The sequence below is a fragment of the Dipodomys merriami genome, unplaced genomic scaffold, assembly GCF_024711535.1.
Source record: "Dipodomys merriami isolate MVZ:Mamm:240054 unplaced genomic scaffold, mDipMer1.0.p SCAF_13, whole genome shotgun sequence".
Taxonomy (NCBI): domain Eukaryota; kingdom Metazoa; phylum Chordata; class Mammalia; order Rodentia; family Heteromyidae; genus Dipodomys; species Dipodomys merriami.
The window spans coordinates 13,068,698-13,088,667 of NW_027202604.1; the positions used below are offsets into that span (position 1 = coordinate 13,068,698).

At 39.2% G+C, this 19,970-nt stretch overlaps 1 protein-coding gene across 2 annotated transcripts in view; it reads left to right on the forward strand.

Annotated features, from left to right (window-relative positions):
- LOC138824676 (ubiquitin-conjugating enzyme E2 E2) overlaps positions 1 to 19,039 on the forward strand; it is a 235,435-nt gene extending 216,396 nt beyond the window's left edge. For both annotated transcript variants that reach the window (XM_070018687.1, XM_070018688.1), the window contains exon 6: positions 18,816 to 19,039. In XM_070018687.1, coding sequence (XP_069874788.1) covers positions 18,816 to 18,913 — 98 coding nt within the window. In that variant the 3' untranslated portion in view covers positions 18,914 to 19,039. The remainder of the gene's footprint in view (positions 1 to 18,815) is intronic.
- Positions 19,040 to 19,970: the final 931 nt, after the last annotated feature.

Sequence of the window (19,970 nt, forward strand, 5' to 3'; positions counted from 1 at the left end):
AGACAGACCAAGTAAATAATCTCAAGTTGCAATTAAAACAGCTAGAAAAACTTGAAAAAATGGAACCTAAAGTTACTAGACAGAGCCAGATAATCAAATTAAGAGTGGAAATTAAACTTAATAAAATAAAAAGCTGGTTCTTTGAAAAATAAATAAAGTTGACGGCAAGATTAATTAAGAAAAGGAGAGAGGAAACCCAAATTAACAAGATCAGGGATGCCATAGGAAAAATCACAACAAATACCCAAGATATCTAAACAATTATAAAGAACTATTTTCAAAAGTTATACTCTCTAAAGAAAGAAAACCTAGCAGAAATGGATGCTTTTTTAGAGAAGTACAAGTTGCCCAAACTGAGCAAAGAAGAAGTAAATCAATCAAATAAGCCAATATCTTACAACGAGATACAGGAAGCAATCAGAAATCTTCCAACAAGGAAAAGCCCAGGACAGATGGATTACAACAGAATTCTATAAGACCTTTAAAGAAGAACTAATGCCCATAGTCTTCAAACTCTTCAGAGAAGCAGAGAAGGAAGGAGCTATCCCAAACTTATTCTACAATGCCAGTATCACACTCATCTCCAAACCAGGCAAAGACCCAACCAAAAAAGACAACTACAGACCAGTCTCCTTGATGAACACAGATGCAAAGATCCTTAACAAAATTCTACCTAACAGAATCCAGAAACACATTTTTAAAAAAAATTATACACTATGACCAGGTAGGCTTCATCCCAGAGATGCAATCCAACACATCAACAGAGCCAAGGTCCAGAATCACATGATTATCTCCACAGATGCAGGAAAGGCTTTTGATAAAATACAACATTCGTTCATGTTAAAAGCTCTAGAGAAAATAGGAATAGAAGGAACATTCCTTAAAACAATAAAAGCCATATACAAGAGACCAATAGCCAATATTATACTTAATGGGGAAAAATTACAACCAATTCTCCTAAAATCAGGAACAAGGCAAGGATTCCCACTGTCTCCACTCCTCTTCAATATAGTCCTGGAACCCTTAGCCAGGGCAGTAAGGCAAGAAAAATACATTAAAGGGATCTGCATAGGGAAAGAAGAAGTTAAACTATTCCTTTTTGCAGATGACATGGTACTATATCTTCATGATCCTAAAAACTCCACCCCAAACTCTTAGAAATTATAAATTACTTCGACAAAGTAGCAGGATACAAAATCAACCCACAAAAACCAGTAGCCTTCCTGTACACTGACAATGTACAAGCAAAGAGGGAAATAAAGGAAGCAACCCCATTCACAATAACCCCCCCAAATAAAATATTTAGGAATTTACCTAACCAAAGATGTAAAAGAACTATTTAATGAAAACTATAAAAACTTAAATAAATTATAGAAGACACCAGGAAATGGAAAGACCTTCCATGCTTTTGGATAGGCAGACTTAATATTCTGAAAATGGCAATACTGCCAAAATTAATATACAAATTCAATGCAATTCCTATTAAAATCCCAATGACATACATTTCTGAAATACAGAAAATAGCCCAAAAATTCATATGGACTAACAAAAGACCTAGAATAGCCAAAACAATTCTAGGCAAAAAAGACAACATGGGAGTGATCTCGATGCCGAACTTCAAACTCTACTATAGAGCCATAATAACAAAGACAGCATGGTACTGGCACAAAAACAGACCCGAAGACCAATGGAATAGAATAGAAGATCCAGAAATAAAACCACATGCCTACAGTCAGCTGATATTTGACAGAGGAGCCAAAGACATACAGTGGAAGAAACAGCCTCTTCAACTACTGGTGCTGGGAAAACTGGAAGGCCACATGCAGAAAACTAAAAATGGACCCTAGCCTATTACCATGCACCAACATCAACTCAAAATTGATTAAAGAGCTTAACATCAAACCTGAATCTCTGAAACTTCTGCAGGACAGAGTAGGAGAGACACCTGAACTTACAGGCACAGGCAGGAACTTCCTGAACAGAGTCCCCGGGTCACAACAAATTGGAGAGAGATTTGACAAATGGGACTACCTTAAAATAAAAAGTTTCTGCACAGCTAAAGCTATAGCAACCAAGCTAGAAAGACAACCAACTAAGTGGGAAAAAATATTTACCAGCAATATATCAGACAAGGGGTTAATATCCACTATATACAGGGAACTCAAGAAACTAATCCCTCCCAAACCTAACAAACCAGTTACTAAATGGGCAAGAGAACTAAAGAGAGACTTCTCAGAAGAAGAGATAAAAATGGCAAAGCAACACATGAGGAAATGTTCACCATCCCTGGTTGTGAAGGAAATGCAAATAAAGACAACCCTGAGATACCTCCTTCCCCTGTCAGAATGGCCCACATCCTCAAGTCAGCCAAGGACAAATGCTGGGGGGGATGCGGAGAAAGAGGAACCCTATTACACTGCTGGTGGGAATGTACACTTATACAACCACTTTGGAAAGCAGTCTGGAGGGTCCTCAGAAAGCTAAATATTGACCTCCCTTATGACCCAGTCATACCACTTCTAGGCATCTATCCTGAACAACAGGAACCAGGATAGAAGGACACATGCACCTTCATGTTTATTGCAGCACTGTTCACAATAGCCAGGATGTGGAAACAACCCAGATGCCCCACCACAGATGAGTGGATCAAAAAACTGTGGTATCTATACACAATGGAATATTATGCAGCCATTAGAAATGACAAAATAATGGCATTTGCAGGGAAATGGAATGAGCTAGAAGAAATCATGTTGAGCAAGGTAAGCCAAGTACAAAGAGACAAACAGCACATGGTCTCCCTGATAAGTGGATGTTAAATCCAAAATGTAAGGTGATACGACAAAATTAACAAGACTTAAGAAACAAAGGACTTCCACTCATCTGGTCGAATAACTACTAAATAACGCCATGCTGCTGACCACATATATAGTATATATGTGCACACCAGAGGGAAACCAGGAAGACGACACAGAACTAGAGGGAATCAGGGAAAAACATACAACAGCCGGACCCATCAGCTGCACTGGACATTGATCAAAATGAACTAAGCAACTCAATGGCAGCGATGGGAGGGAGGGAACAAGTGGGAAAGAGGGAACAGCTGATGCTATGCAAAACAACAGAAATGTTACACATCACCCAACTGTATTGCAAAGCTCATAGAAGTCACAAATGTTACAGACCATGATAGACAATTTGCCCCATGAAAGTTAGAATGTGTTTGTGACTTTAACTAGGCATCACTATCCCACAATACTGTGAAATTTGGGAAATAATGTAACCACTTAATCACAATAAAGAATTTGAAAAAAATGTAAAAAATACATAGTTGTGTTTTTATTTTGGAAGATTTTTATTTATTTTTCTAGAACCATAGGCTTATTGTACGTTATCTATTTCCGTATCTAATTTAGGATATTCAAGTACACAGAATGTGCCAAGCTAGTGGCTCCTGTTCTGGTTTTCTGTCATTACTCTAAAGAGATACAGTTAATGTTGACTCTGAAAATGTAGCTCAATGCTGTGAGTAATGTTGGCATTTTTGCCAGGTTTAGTCAGTACATTTCTTCTTAATGTTATGGTCTTTTCCCCCAGTTAAACAGCTTCATTGTTAAGCTGAGTTTGAAAAACATATTAAATATAAAGTGCTATTCTCTGTAAGTACCCTTGCCAAAATACTATCATACACATAATATAATAACCTCTGGTGTTATGAACTTCTTTATCCTATATATAGTTGTCAAGGCCTGAAATGAAAACACTCAGGTTGATCCAACAGTGCAAGATGGTTTTATGTTGTTTAGCTCTAATGCTTACTGTATTTATGCCTGACTTCTCTAAGTCATAATAGCATCCCTTGTATGCATCTTTTCAACAAACCTTTGATGCCCCTTACAAAACTTAGCACTGTCAGGCAGATCAGGAACACAATGCAAGGTTATATTTTGCAATATTAAAAGACTTAAGTCCGAGAAACCAAATTTTGAAGCTGTCAGAAACAGCTCTCTTATTAACTAGCTGGTGACCTTAGCTAAATAGATGCCCTCATCTTCGAATTGAAAACTGTGCTCTGACCCTAGCTTGCAACATTATTATATGAGAAAATGTTGTATATAAATTTCTGTAAACACTCTGAAAGCTGGGTCATTACATAAACTGTAATCAACTGAAGGCCCATATTAGCTCTGTGAGGTGTAGTGACCTGGCCTTTAAGATGTCTATAAAAGTTTTTTTTCCTGTATAATTTCTTCAAAAAACTTCATAGATTTGTATTTGAAGTTTTCATATGTGATAGAATTGTTTTTTCTGTAAGGAGACAAATAATTAAGTTCAATTTGTTTTAGCCTCCTAGCTTTTACATTTGAGAAAATTTAAATATTTAGGATTATCCCATCAACTATGAAATTAATTATGAATCTGCTTCTTTATTCCAAGCACCCACAATGCATGTTCTCTGTCCCCCCTCATGCTAACCCTATCTAGCTACAAAACTTTTCAGAAAATCACCTTAATCTAAGCATTTTTTAAATCTGTGCTGCCTCCTCTGTTTTTTTACAAGAGATACATATCTCAGACCTAAAGATAAAATATATACGTGCAAGGTCCAATCTGACCTCCGCCCCCCCATCCCCCTAGGGGAAAAAAAGAGGATGGGAATGTAGCACACTCGTAGCGCACTCAGCACTTACAGTAGCGTGTGTGATGTCCTGGAATCAGTCCTCACCACTGAAAATAAAAGGTTAGTATCTTTCAGAAGGTAGAACTGCTTAATTCTCCGAGATCTATCTACAGCACTGCAAAAAGTAATGATAGTAATCATCTCCCGCCAACAATTTGAATGTATTTAATTCCACTGAACTACATGCTAGATAATAATTGCTAAAAGATAAATTTCAAATATATGTGCATGTATGTGTGTATTGTATTTACATATACATTTTTACATGAATAATTACTTGCTAAAATCCACTTCTCAGGGAAAACAGCTTTCCCTAAAGGTTAATCTATTGCCCTCTAGCAGGGGAGGAGAGATGGGGGGAGTTGACTAGAAACAGATCAGGGCTTTTGCTTACCACGAAGGCTTCAGATGGCCAGCAGTTGAAGCCTTCAGTCTTACACACCTGCTCTTTTGTGATGCTCTACACTTAGAATCCACTTACCACCCACACCTTGTTGTGGCAAGACTATAAGTTCCTCCCTATTAGGGAGCCCTGAGCACTTTTATCAGCATTTCTGTGGCATATATCCCCTTAGGTGACTCATATCTACACTACTTCAGAGAATAGAGGCCAAGAGTTGGGACCTGGGGTAGAAACAACTGTTCTTTCTGAGCCATCAGCTCCCTTTGCTAGGGTAGGTCCCTAAATAGTCAAGCATATTATCCCTGGGAGGCCAATTTCTACACTCTATGCTATCATCTATTTCTTCCTAAAGGTGCCTCACCCCCACCCCCACCCCAATTCAGAGGCTTTATCAGTCTATACAAAAAGAACTTGAAGAGAAAGAAAAATTATATGGGCAACATTCCAGAAGCTGGTATAAGACAAATCACCCTGAAGTATGAAATTTTTCTAAACTAATTTATCTCCCAAGTCAGTTGTAACACACCTGCAGATTACACCCTACAGTGTCCTCCAGGAGCCCTCTTCATTTGGGATTTAATGTTGGCCCTGCTAGGCTGAGGTAGAGAAAACTGCCTTTGTAGTTTTTAAATACTTCAGAACCTTTTACGCAAAAGCCAGGAATGAGACATGAATGTTTTCTGTATTTATTCTGTGTAGCATTAGGTTCTCTTCATTTAGTAAAATATCTACCAATATTGACATCTGTGGTGGCAAGCTTCCAGTATCTTTTCCAAGATAAACCTCTGGCTATAAAGTAACGTGCTCGTAGCAGTTAGGCACTCTACAGGTCACCCAGTGGTAAGCAGTCTTTTCAAATAGTTCTACATCTGCCTCAGTCTTTTTAACAGGATTTCAGTTACATACTTTCTTGTCAGATACGGTTCTCACGGATTTCTAAATGTAAAGTAACTTTCCTGTTCACTACTAATCATTTAAAATTGGTCTTTTAATAGATAGTCAGGGCAATTACTCCTAATTACTGTAATTTTAAAGCATTCCTCAAGCTCTCAATTCAAAGGGTATTTATTTTTAGTGCCAAAAGTTGAGAGAAACTGTACTTGGCACTGAGGGATGGGTATTCTACAGAGGCCGCTGTCTCTCCTGCCCCAGGGAGCTACTTCTAGCCACTTCCTGTCTAATGGAGGGTGAGTGACAGATAAGCAGCGCCACAGAGCTGAGTTGCCTGATTGGAGCCGAGAGTGGTATGTTTAGAAAGGCTGCAAGTAGGTTCCCCTGCAAAAAAATGTGGAGGTGACTGTGAAAAAACATGACCATAGGGCCTCACCCCTCAAGGTAAGATGAGAAGGTGGAAAGCCTGGTTTGCTGTAACTGCTCCCATGCTCAGGGAGAACAAGTCTAAGGCTTTCCTGTCAACTGGATTGTGGCATCCATGCTCCAGAATGAATATGTTGAAACACTCATAAGCATTAATGTGACTGTATGTGGTAATAGTGCTTATAAAGAGCTAATAAAGGTTAAAAGATAACGAGGTGGTCCCTAGATCTAAAAACATTAGCATCCTTTCCAGAAAAAAAAGACATCAAGGGGTTTTAGGGAATTTATCTAACATATGCAAAGGCCTGGCTTAATGAGAAAAAAGAATTTTAAGATAACACACAAGAGTGATTTGCACCTTATAATCCTAGCTAAGTCCGGAGGCTGAGATCTAAAGGTCATAATGTAAAGCCAGGGAAAGTCCCCGAGATTCTTACCTCCCATTAACTACCAAAAAAAAAAAAAAAAAAAAAAACAGAGGTGGAACTGTGGTTCAGGTAATTAATTGAATGCTAGGTTGTAGCAAAAGAAGCTCAAGGGCTTTAAGTTCAAGTTCCAGGGCCCAGCACACAGACACAGACACACACACAGACACAGACACACACACAGACACAGACACACACACAGACACACACACACACACACACACACACACACACACACACACACACACACACACACACACACACACACACACACACACACACACACACACACACACACACACACACACACACTCTAACTACACAGGAGTTCCCACTCTTCCTCTCTCCCCTGCCCCTCCTATGTGAAGACTCAGTAAGTAGCAAGAGAGCAGAGCCCTGACCAAAAACCAAATTATCCTGTACTTAGGATTTAGACTGTCCAGCCTCTAGAACTAGTTAAGAAATTGCTGCTATTGGTGCTGTCTAATCTGTGATATTTTGTATGGCAGCCTGAAAGGTATAGTTTTAGCCAGAATCTCAGTAAAAGCTTTCTGTATCCCCTGTCTGTTCCCAGGAACTAGGGTGTGAATTAAACCCAGATTTCATGATAAACTCTGTTTGGCTGAATTGAGATTTTTTTTAATCTCGGTACAAGGAAAAAGCTTTAAAAAAAAATTGACAGTCACAGAAAGAAGTAGGGCATGAACATTTTTGCAGTTGAGGAAATAATCAGTTAGGCTGTAGCAGAAAGAAGCATATGTGTTGTCACTCTAGAGCTGAGTCTGCACAACTAGAATTGCTGCTTCTCTACATTACAACAACATTCTGCTTCTGATTCCACAGTAGCTTCTGCTACAAGTTGTACTTTTAAAAGTAAGTTTTGTGGCTGGGTGCTAGTGGTTCACATCTGTTATCCTAGCTACTCAGGAGGCTGAGATCTGAGAATCTCAAGACTCTGATCTCCAATTACCTATCAAAAAGCAGAAGTGGAGGTATGGCTCATGTGGTAGATTGTTAGCCTTGTGCAAGAAAGCTCAGTGAATGCCCAGGGCCTTAGTTCAAGCCCAAGGATTGACACCAAAAAGAGAAAAAGAAAAATTGGATTTCATGAATCTCTGAATTTGGAGCTGACCCTAGCTCTCCCCTCAGTTTTTCCCTGTGAATTGAATTACCATCCAAAATTCTCTTCAGCTGTCATTCTAAGCTTTTACCATACAGCTATGGCCATAAGTCATCCACAGAAATACTGAACTTTTGGTTGACTGTATTCCAAATCATGTTTTTCACCATCCACTGCTGTTTTCAGACAGTATTAATAGTTACCAACACATTTAAAGCAAAATAAAACTTGCTAAACATATTACTGTCTCATATATATCAGTATTGGGATTTTAAGCCAAGCCCCCTCATCCTAAATTCTTATATGTAAAAGTCGAAGATGACTTCAAGAGGAAAATGGCAAGAAGTCATAAAGTTTGAATATAGTCTGTACAAATAAAGACAAAAAATAAATGACTTTATTCCATTATTAATGAAGATAAAAAATATTCCACATTTCCTTCTCACAGTATGATAGAAATATTTAGTCACACTTTGTAAAACAAAATAATATGTCAAGAATGAATGTAGTGGCGCAGTGGCTTAAGTGGTAGAGTGCTCTCCTTGAGCTGAAGAGCTGAGGGAAGCACCCAGGACCAGAGTTCAAGCCCCACAACCAACAAAAATAAAACAATATTACTTGTAACTTTCTTTGGCTGGGGAGTTGGCTAAGTGATAGAGTGTTTGTCTGGCATGCATGAGGCCCTGGGTCCAGTTCGTCAGCACCACATAAGCAGAAAAAAGCCAGAAGTGGTGCTGTGGCTCAAGTGGTAGAGCGCTTGCCTTGAGCTGAAGAGCTGAGGGACAGCACCCAGGCCCAGGGCCCAGGCCCAACAAAAAAAGAACGAATGTGAGCTTTCAAACAAATTCAAAGAAGCATAGTTTCTGTGCAGTTTCCCATTACAGGTCATTGTCACCAGGTTCAGCCTTGTCTGTATTCCAGTACACTGGTAGCCATACCTAGGACCTTTGTTTTGGTCGTTGATATTTAACCTAGCATTGATGTGAATAAGCAAAAGCAAATCTTACACTAACGATCCTGAACTGGACACTCTGGACATTTGTTTGTTTTTGAAGGACATGGGGGATGTGTGTGTGATATGTATATATAATATATATTAATATGTGTGTGATTTATTTTAGGTTTTGTTTTGCGGGGGATTGAGCCCGGGCCTACTTCATCCATGTGCCTGGCCCTTTTATATTTTTATGTTGTTTTTTTTTAGATAAGGTCTGCTTGAATAGCTAGCATTATAGGTATGTACTACCACACACACTGTATATACTCATTTTATCAATCATTAATAGTAGTTATTTGAATTTTTTTAGGTATACAGAGGCTTTTTTGAAAGCTATACTGTCTAAGAAGTGAACTTAGTAAAATTGCAGGGTATAAAATCAAGATTGTTCTATACAGATTTTTTTCTATACAGATCACAACCTACCAAAAAAGGGGGAAAAAATCCCATTTTCAATAGCAGCAAAACTACTTAGAAACAAATTTAACCAAGGAGATGAAAGAGTTAGCTACTAGGAGCAATAAAACATGAATGAAAGAACTTGAAGGGAATAAAATAAATGAAGCAGTGTTCCAGACACATGGATCCAAAGAGTAATATTGTCTAAAGGAAGTGTCCATATTGCAAAGTAGTACCTTTGAACTAGATGTTTATCTCTGAAGGTGCACATATAGACAGATACTTTGGGGAGGTTTGGGACAATTAAAAAAACACGTGCAGCCCAGTACCTGGCTCACACCTATAGAATCCTAACTACTGAATAGGTTGAGATTCAGAGGATCAAGGTTCAAAACCAGCCAAGGAGAAAAGGCTCTTATCTACAAAATAACCAGTCAACCTAGAGACAGGACTCAAGTGATATGTGACTTAGCAAGTTGAAGAACACAAGCCCTTAAATTCAAAACTTGGTAAGGAATTTATTTTTTAAAAAATCACATATGATCTCCACAGCTTACAAATAACAAAAGCATTAAGAAAAAGTTAGGTATGTCATACAAATACATAAAATATATATAGCCAATAGTCCATTTTGCTATTTACTACTATAAAGAAATCTATCATAAAAAGTGTGTCTGTGTATGAGAGAGAGAGGATAGATAATGAAACTGAGCAAATATTATTTTTAAAAGAAATAAGGGAGCCAGGTGCCAGTGGCTCAAAACTGGAATCCTAGATCCTTAGAAGGCTGAAATGGGCAGGAAAGTCCATGATACTCTTATCTCCAAGTAACCATCAAATAAAAAACTGGAAACAGAACTGTGGCTCAAGTGGTAGAGTGCCACCCTTGTGAGAAAATGCTAAGGGAAAGCCCCCAAGCCCTGAGTTCAAGGCCCAGTACCAGCACAAAGAATATATTAGAAAAGGTGATCTTGTTCAGTGTACATTATTTGCGTCTTTGGAATTAATACAGTATAACCCCCTTTTACTGTTTGCATGCCAATAAAAAGGATAGTAATAAAAAAATGAATGTTACATATATGCACACTAACACTACTAAGACTTCTACATGGCACCACTGGCAGTCAAAAAATTTAAAGAAACAAAATAATGCATCCCTGAATGAAATTAACTTGTGTAAACTGTAGTACTATAATAATTTACACAGCCATTTCCTGTTCTTGTGATAGTGAGCTCAAGTACTGCATCACTTAAAATGCTGTGGGATGCTTGTCCACACGAGCAGGTCGTCTCTCCAGTAGAGTGTGTACTCAGTAAAAAGTGACTTTGGGGTCACCATGGATAAAATACAGAGTAATCACTGTTTGTTGTTGGTAAGGCAACATTTTTGGCAAGGGTCAAGTGTATAATAGATTTAATGCAGTTCAGCTGATCTTGACGGAGCACTAAGAAGACACATGAGGAAAGAATAATCTCTTCAATAAAGTGTTAGGAAATCTGAATTTCCCACCATGCAGAGCAAAAATGTGTACTTACCCTGTGCCATACACGGACAAACTCAAGGCAGATGAAAATGTAAGAAGAAAATAGGAGAAGTTTCTTTACATTAGCTTTAGCAGTGACTTCCTGTATATATCCCACTAGATATCAGACCACCAAAGCAAAATTAAACATGGCTTCATCAAACTAAAAAACTTATGCATAACAAAGTAAACAGTCAACAAAAATTATAAGGCAGCCTACAGATAGAAATATTTTGCAAACCATATATTTAATAAGAGGACAGTATCCAAGATAGATTTTTAAGTCAGATAACTGTAGCAAGAAAGCATATAACCTACCAACCATGGTGGTAGATGCCAACAATTCCCATGCTTGGACATAGGCAGGAGGATTGATAGTTCAATGCCAGTCTGTGCTATGAAAAGATGAAATATATGGAGAAAAAGACAGTAGCTACCAGAACAGGGGAGAGAGAACAGACATGAAGAAATACAGTCAAAGGAGGCAAGGTAGCAAATATATCTAATGAACAAGATTTTAAAAGTCTAATGTACGACAAGTAGTTTTATTAGGATTCTGGGTTAATGACAATTATAGCTACACTTAAGAGGGATAAGTAACATATGAAATGATGTATAAAATTGTTTGCTTCACTCTACTAACATATATTTTATAAGATATTTCATACCTTCAATATATATACTACAGTTTATTTTAGTCAGAACTACCTCAAAAATAACATGAAAAGAAAGCTTGTTACAGGCTGAGACATGGCCCAAATACTAACAGTGCCTATCTAACAGGCTCTGAATTCAAATCCTAGTACTGCCAAGAGGAGGAAAGTAAGAAGGGAGAGACAGAGTAGAATTGTTGATACGGTATCAGGGTTAAAAACCTTGTGGTTTTAGATTTGGGATAAAAATGACTATTATGTACATTGATCAAGTTTATTCGGTGCTACAGAGTCACCCTTTATATAGTTATGGTTAGAATTGCATAGCGTTTTGTGTGTGTGTGTGTGTGTGTGTGTGTGTGTGTGTGTGCACGCGTTTTGCATGATGTCACACAATTATAATCCCAACACCTGTGAGGCTAAGGTGGGAAAGTTGAGAATTCTAAGTCAGCCCAGGCTACACAGCAAGACTGTCTCAAAAAAAAATAAATCATATACTCTTTGCCATGTATATTTCAGAAATTTAGCATTTCTTTTTCTATCCTATCAAAAGGGAGAAATTTAGTCATTCATTTATTAATGGTAGTTCTGGGGAGATGAACTCAGGGCCTTGGCACTTGTTAGTGCTGTACCACTTGAACCTATCTCTAGCCCTTTTTGCTGTAGGTATTTTTAAGGATGGACATGTCCTCCTACTTCCTTACTTAGCTGTGATGACAGGTGCCCATCTTTTATTGATTGAGATGTGGTCTTGCTAACTTTATGCCAGTGCTGGTCTCAACCTGTGATCCTCCCAATCTTAGTCTCCCCAGTAACTAGGACTATAAGCATAAGCCACAATAATGAGCCATGGGAATTTTACATTAACTTATAAAAATCCTACACAGTTTTAAAGCAAATGCTAGCATTCTGTGGTTCTAAACTAATGCTCACATAATTAATATACTCTGTAGAATTACTCTCTCTTTACTTATTAATAATATAACCCATACATTTGAGACTTAATTTCCCATTTTCTCGCTTTAACATATAAGGAGTATAGCAGATATGTCTCTTTAACGTTTCCCAACAGCAATGTCTCCCTTATTAGCAAGTTGCTCTGTTACTTTTATTTTCTATGCCCTTGTCCAAAAACCAGGCTTAACTAGTGTTCTTGGAGTTTATGGAGTTCTGACAAAGTCTATTACAAAAATCAATCTAGCCTTTTATTTTTCCAGTCTTTTCATCAGTACACCAGGTTAGCCTAAGACTAAGAGAAGCTTGTCAAAGGCCTGTCTTACTGCATTTCTCACTGTTGTTCTCTAGGGTGATGTCCCTTGAAGGTCATATTAGAGATCCTTTTGTCAAAGACATGTCTACAGTAGTAGCTGAACAAGGGTAGGTCTTGCCTAATGCAATATGTCTGCCAAAATCATTAATAGCTTCATGCCCTAACAAATCAAGTGGCCAAAATATTTCACCATGACTTTAAGTTAGTCTCAGTAGTGTCTGGTTTGCATACTCTTCCATCCTCGAGAATACATTGCTTAATATCTAAAAGTCTTTTGAGACAGGATGAAAGCTCATATAAGTACATATGTTCCACTTTTATTATATTCCTCCAGGCATGTTTAGTGTTATTTGCATACTTTTTTTCACTTCACAGATAATGTGAAAGCAGTTCTGGTAAGTGAATCCAGACTGTGATGTTACCCTGATATCAAACACCCTCCAAGAAAAGGGGTTTGAAGGTGTCAGTCTATCGGCAGAGTTCCTGTAAAATAGGTTGTGCTCATGGTTTGCTTAGAGACTTAATCTAACTTGTGGTAAATTGGGGGTGATGACAGAAGGATGAGGAAATGCCAATTCTGAATAGTGTAGTTTCTTAGGCACCCATCAGCTAGGAACTCCCTTTTCAGTATGGACTTCCTAACATGCCTGTTTCAAAACTACTCCACTAAAATCCACTCATCTAAATATTATTTGTGAACCACTTCAAACATCAAAACCAAGTTTCATAGACATCCCCATTCCCTTGATTCATTTTATTATCATCTAAGAAATTCCAATGAGGTCCATCAAGTAAGTCACAGGAAAAGTAATGTCTCAACACAAGTGTAATGTGATGATTTGCTGTGGATAAGGGCAGAGCTCTTTAGACCTTAGTTTTGGCAGATTAAAATAACAAGCTAATGAAATTAACATTTAATTCTTACATTATCCCTAGAGAAATACTCATTTTTGTTTTAGTTTATAACTTCATTACAAGTTGAGGTTTGGCTTGTTAGTGGAATCATGTGCCTTGTAAAGGGTCCAAGTGCCATTTGATTAAGCATTTAACATCACTCCTGGGGCAAACAATCTCAAAGAGCCATTGGGCCTGGAAGGCATTACGCATCCTAATTTTTCTGCCTTGTACCTGTCACCACCATCATACACACACACACACACACACACACACACACACACACACACACACACACACACACACAATACATACTGTCCTTCTTTCTCTCTCCCTCCACACACACACACACACACACACACACACACACAATACATACTGTCCTTCTTCTTTCTCTCTCCCTCTCCCTTCCCCTCACCTCCCCTAAGGGCCTTTTTGTGTCAAAAAGATAGTTAAGAGATTTGAACTTAGTGAAAATGAAAATTAGATTTAAATTACTAAGCTAATTTTCATTTCCTATTTTAATCAAAATTTACATACTTGCTTCCAGAAATAGAAACTAGTCAAGACAGCCCTATCTGCCATGACCAGTTTATATGTCTTTCCTTTCGTTCTCTTTCATCTTTCTTTCCTTTCTTCCTTTTTTTCCTTTCATTTTTCAATGTTGAGTCCAGTTCAAAGATTGAGAGTTGGGATGTAGTTCAGTGATACCATGCCGGCCTAATATAAATATATCCCTATGTTTGATCCCCAGCACTTGTGTGTGTGTGTGTGTGTGTGTGTGTGTGTGTGTGTGTGTTTCATTCCTAAGAACAACCTGTGTGTGTGTGTGTGTTTCATTCCTAAGAACAACCAATATGTGTGTCTGTAAAGAAGAAATCAGGAAAATCTTTTAGAACAACTGATACTTCTTTTACAAGTAAAAAAGACAATTGTTTGTGCAGGTGTGAATGTGTTCTCATTCATAGCCTCTTCCTCCTTCCTCAGAAAATACAGTTCTACACATATAATCACTATGCAAATCTAGTCAGCATATTTACACCAGAAACAAATGTAGCCAATTATAGAAAAAATGGGTGGAGATGTTTTAAGCATTCATTAAATCTCTCAGGACCAGAGGTTGAATTAAACTTCATAAGGCTGCTATAAAAATAACTATTTTAGAATTTAAATATGATTTTGTAATTGAATGCATTTACTGCATTCAATTTTTCCACCAAAATTCAGCCTCCAAAAATATTCCAAGTGCATTTAGGGACCTGTGACTATGCCCACCTTATAAGCATTTAAAAACTAGGGCCTTAACAACTGTCTTATTTCTACAGTGGCTTTTGCATTTCCTAAAAAAAATCTGGCTCAAACCTAGCTATATCCTAGCTACTCAGGAAGCTGAGATCTGAGGATCCTCGTTCAAAGCCAGACTAGACAGGAAGGTCTATGAGACTCTTATCTCCAGTTAACCACCAAAAAGCTGGAGGTGGCACTCAAGTGGTAGAGCACTATCCTTGAGCAAAAGAAATTCAGGGACAGCACCCAGTTCAGGCTCCAGGACTCACACACACACACACACACACACACACACACACACACACACACACACACACACACACACACACACACACACACACACACGCACACACGTGCACACACACACACACACGTGCACGCACGCATGCACACACGCATTCAAAAAGGATCTGTGAAGGGGGTAAGGTATAGGTTAATGGGAAAGGAAAGCGCCTAGCATCACAGTGGAAGGCCCCTAGATTCATGTTGTCAATCCTCAACACAAAGGAAAAGGGGGAAGAGGGGAAGTTGTTGCATGGTTTGCTCACTTGAATAAATATCGGGCTGTTTTATTATGAGTTCAAGCCCCTATAAGTGGCTGTGGGAATGGTCCTTCCCACTGTTGGGATCATCTGCATGATCCCAAACATGAGGCCAGGTTTCTGTAACACACTTTCCTATCTTTAACGATGTATAAGAAAGAATTAAAGTAATATAATATAGACATAAAACATGATTTTAGCCAGTACCAGTGGCTCATACCTACACAGAGGCTGAGATCTGAGGATTGCAGTTCGAAGCCCAAGCAGGAAAGTCCATAAGACTCTTTATCTCCAGTTAAATGTCAAAAGCCAGAAGTGGACCTGTGGTTCAAGTGGTAGAGTGCTAACCTTGACCAAAAGAGCTCAGGGATGCAGCCCATTCCCTAAGTTCAAGCCCCAGTACCAGCAGACACACACACACACACACACACACACACACACACACACAAAATAATTTTAAATCTATCTAGGAGACTGAGGTAGGAGAGATGTAAGTACAGGCCAGTCAGGAATAATACAGCAAAAGAAAAGGAAGGGAAGAGAGTGAAGGGGAGGAGAGGAGTGGAAAGGGAACCCTAAACGTCAACGTAGGGTCAAACTGGCAAGAAGACTGACAAGCAGGCCAGACACCGGTGGCTCACGCCTGTAATCCTAGCTACTCAGGAGGCTGAGATCTGAGGATCGTGGTTCAAAGCCAGCCCGGGCAGGAAAGACTTGTGAGACTCCTATCTCCAATAAACCACCAGAAGACTGGAAGTAGCGCTATAGCTCAAGTGGTAGAGCTCTCGCCTTGAGCTTGAAGAGCTGAGGGACAGCGCCCAGGCCCATAGTTCAAGCCCCTTGACCAACAACAACAACAAAAAGACTGACTGACAAGCAGAGTTAGGAAAAATAAGGCCAGTGAACTCTATTCACTTCATGATACCCAGAAAACCCTACTCATTTCATCATAAGCAGTGGGTTGGCCTCTGATGCCTCATTTTCTACTAGAAGCAAAATAGAAAGCAGTTAACAGTTTACTGCCTATGATATATTATGGTTTGTTTAGACATAGTTCTTTACCTGGCACTAGGGGACATAGTAAGAGTTTGAATCCTAGAAATAGAACTGTCCTCTTGGTTGAGGTCTGGGAAGAAGCAGTATATAAGAAGTTTGCTTGGGTGGTAGAACAAATTGCTCATGGAGTTAATTCAAGATTAGTTAATTCAAGTTTAGATAGAATGTCTGTAAAGCAGGAGAACACTGAAAACTAAGTTCAAGAATCTTTATAAGAACTGAAACCTTCAGACACTAAAAGAAAACAATTGCAAGGAATTGGAAGACAAAGCAAGAGGTTTGAGAAAATCATATTTTCTGCTTTATGTGTATAAATATTAAACTCCCAGAAGTAAAGCCATCCCTGACATAATGCACATTACCATACCCAGCAGTGGCTTGGAAAGTCACTGAACTAAGTTCCTCTCGCCAATGGGCTTGATTACTCATTAATTTACTTAATAGTTAACACTTTCTCCATGGTCATCTGTGGAGCCCCAGACAGTCTACTCGTTTTGTGGTATCACACTGAGAAGTGCTGCTTACTCCTAAGGAGAGGTGAGAGTTGGCAAGCTTAGAGGGATTAGTAAGTGCCCTCTTTGGTTGGTTCCAGCTTTAATAGAGGATTCCGTAACTTACCTTTAGATGAGAGGAAAAGAACAAGAGCTCAGTCCCAACACCCACACCATCCTTGGACAGCCATTCTTCCATGTGGAGAGCATCCATGTACCTCCCTAGCTCCTTGACCAGATTTCCAATAGTCAGGAGTAGGCAGGGTAATCTAGAAAACTAACCCCACTGAGGCTTGTGTCCAGCTGTGGCTCTGAGCCAAGGTGTTTATATCTCTGGCTCAAGTCCAGAGTCCAGACTTGGATATGTGTGATGGTGTCTAGGTCATGGCTGTTGTGTGCATACCCCTCTCACAAACACCTCCTGCCTAGCTCGTGACCACTGAAGAGGAGGGTGAGAAGACAAGGCTATATGAAAGTGAGTTTGGTACATTAGAATTCTAGTTTACAGTGGGTAACTATATTTGATGACTGTGAACTTAAAAAAGTATTTTCGGGGGGCTGGGGAATGTGGCTTAATGGTAGAGTGCTTGCCTAGCATGCATGAAGCCCTGGGTTTGATTCCTCAGTCCTACCTAAACAGAAAAGGCCAGAAGTGAGCTGTGGCTCAAGTGGTAGAGTGCTAGCCTTAAGCAAAAAGAAGCTCATGGATACTGTTTAGGCCCTAAGTTCAAGCCCCGGCACTAAAAAATTATTTTTAAGAAAATTATACATTTGCAAATGTTAGATTATTGTTATTTTTATTCTACCAAAGGCAGAAGGAGATGAAGAGAGAATCAGGATACTCTGTCTCTTACAAATGGGGGAGGGGGGACTTCAATTAAAGAATACTTATTTATTTATTTGTTCCTAACTGGCAGGAACAATCATTATTTAAAAGAAAATTTTAACTAGCTAACTAATGGGAATAAGCTAAATAGACATAAACTGTTTACTCTTTAAAGTTTAGCATTCATTGGGCTAGGATTTTATCACAGTGGTAAAATGTGTTTGATCTTCAGCACCAAAATAAAATTTAGCATCCACAGATACTAACAAATACTAGTAAAGATGTAGAAAACTAGAACATTTATGCATTGCTAGTAAGAATGTAAAATAATGCATTCACTTTGAACAACACTGACCATTCTCATACTGTTAAGCCAGGTTTTTTTTAAAGTAGCTTAACCAGTTCCCAGGTATTTTGTACTTACCTCCAGTATTGCCAGTTTAAATCTTCATTCTCTGTAACAGCTGGTGCTTGGCTGTGTTGAGAGAGCCCGTATATGTTCCCTCAGAGCAGGTGGTAAGGGGCTGAGAGTCACCACTGATGTGTGGTATTAATCAAGGGTAAAGGGATTGCCTGGGCCATCCAGACTTCTCCCCAAAAGAGATCTCTTCCACCACCCTGGCTTCCCCAGCCCACAGGCTGCTCAGGTTCTCAGTCAAGTGTGGACTTAAGAGCAGAAGAGCAGGGAAGGTGTGGTGGGGACCAGGAGAGAGGCTTACTGAGAATCCTGACAAGGTATCCTGAAGGCACAGATGAAGGACTCTGGGGACAGGTTATATGAATGAAATGTCTTCTGTGCTGCAGTGACATTCCCCGTCAGAGCAGCAGCTTTTTGTCCTGAGCAAAGGACCAGCTTTCTTGACACCCTTGCCTCTCAAAAAGAGAAGAGGGATGGTTACGTGCTGACTGACTCCTGACTCTGCTTCCCTTGCAGCCGACCCTCTGGTGGGCAGCATTGCCACACAGTACATGACCAACAGAGCGGAGCACGACCGGATGGCCAGACAGTGGACCAAGCGGTACGCCACATAGGGGCCTGCTCACTGAGCCCCGCCGGCCCTGTGCAAGCACACTCACCAAGTGCATCAGTATCCCTGCCCACCCCTCCACACCTCCGTTCTTGTTTTCCTATTTTTATTAAATTTTGAACTGTTTTGAGATGGTATGTTGTTTCCTTCCTCTCCTCCCTCTTTTTCCCCTTTTCTCTCTCCCTCCTTCTTTTCGCCCTAGTTTTCTTCCCGTTTTGATTTCTGTTAACTTGAAAGATTTGAGATATTTTTCCCCATCTCAATGTGGATGGGAACCTTTGTTTTCAGTGCAAACAATGTTGAATCTGTAATAGTAAGAGCTTTCTTACAAAGCTTTGTATTACTGTGTGTCATTTTGATTTTTGTTGTTTGTTTTATTTTGATTGTTTTCTTTTACGTGATCTTCGGGAAAACACATTCAAAATTATATCTCGTTTCTACTTAAATGTAGTGCTTAGGGTTAATTTTTTGTACTGAAGTCTTTATCGGTGGGTGCATGCTACTGGGAACAAGTTTTTGTACAAAAGCTTCAATCAGAATCACTGTGCATTACTGAGACCCTGTTTATCACTAGCCTTCTGTCCCTATGCAGAAGACTGTTGGATTGAACAAAATAATATGTATTTTGATTTACTTAAAGTGCTTGTAAATTTCTTAGGGACCTGCCACTTTGGACTGTGGATCGGTTGATGTGCACTTGTATTATTAAAGCACTCAATAAATCACTGTGGCTGATAAATGCACCTCTGGCACCCGGGCAGTTGCTTTGTGTCCTGGTGACCTGCATAGCCCTGCAGTGAGGCTTGCCTTAACTAATTCAATTGCAGTGTCCAGGGTCATTTTCATCTTAGACTGCTAAAGTTTCTTTATAGTCGAGTTGCTTAGCATGTGAAATATCTCCAGCTGTCAATAGCCTGATGATTTTGCGGTTGTTTCAATGGATCGCTATCATTATCGCTGACATCTTTGCTCTTTCAACCTTCTTTACTCAGCAGCTAAAATATGACTCCACAAATAGCCTTTAACTTAAAGTGCAGCCTGAGCTGATACCTGTACTTAAC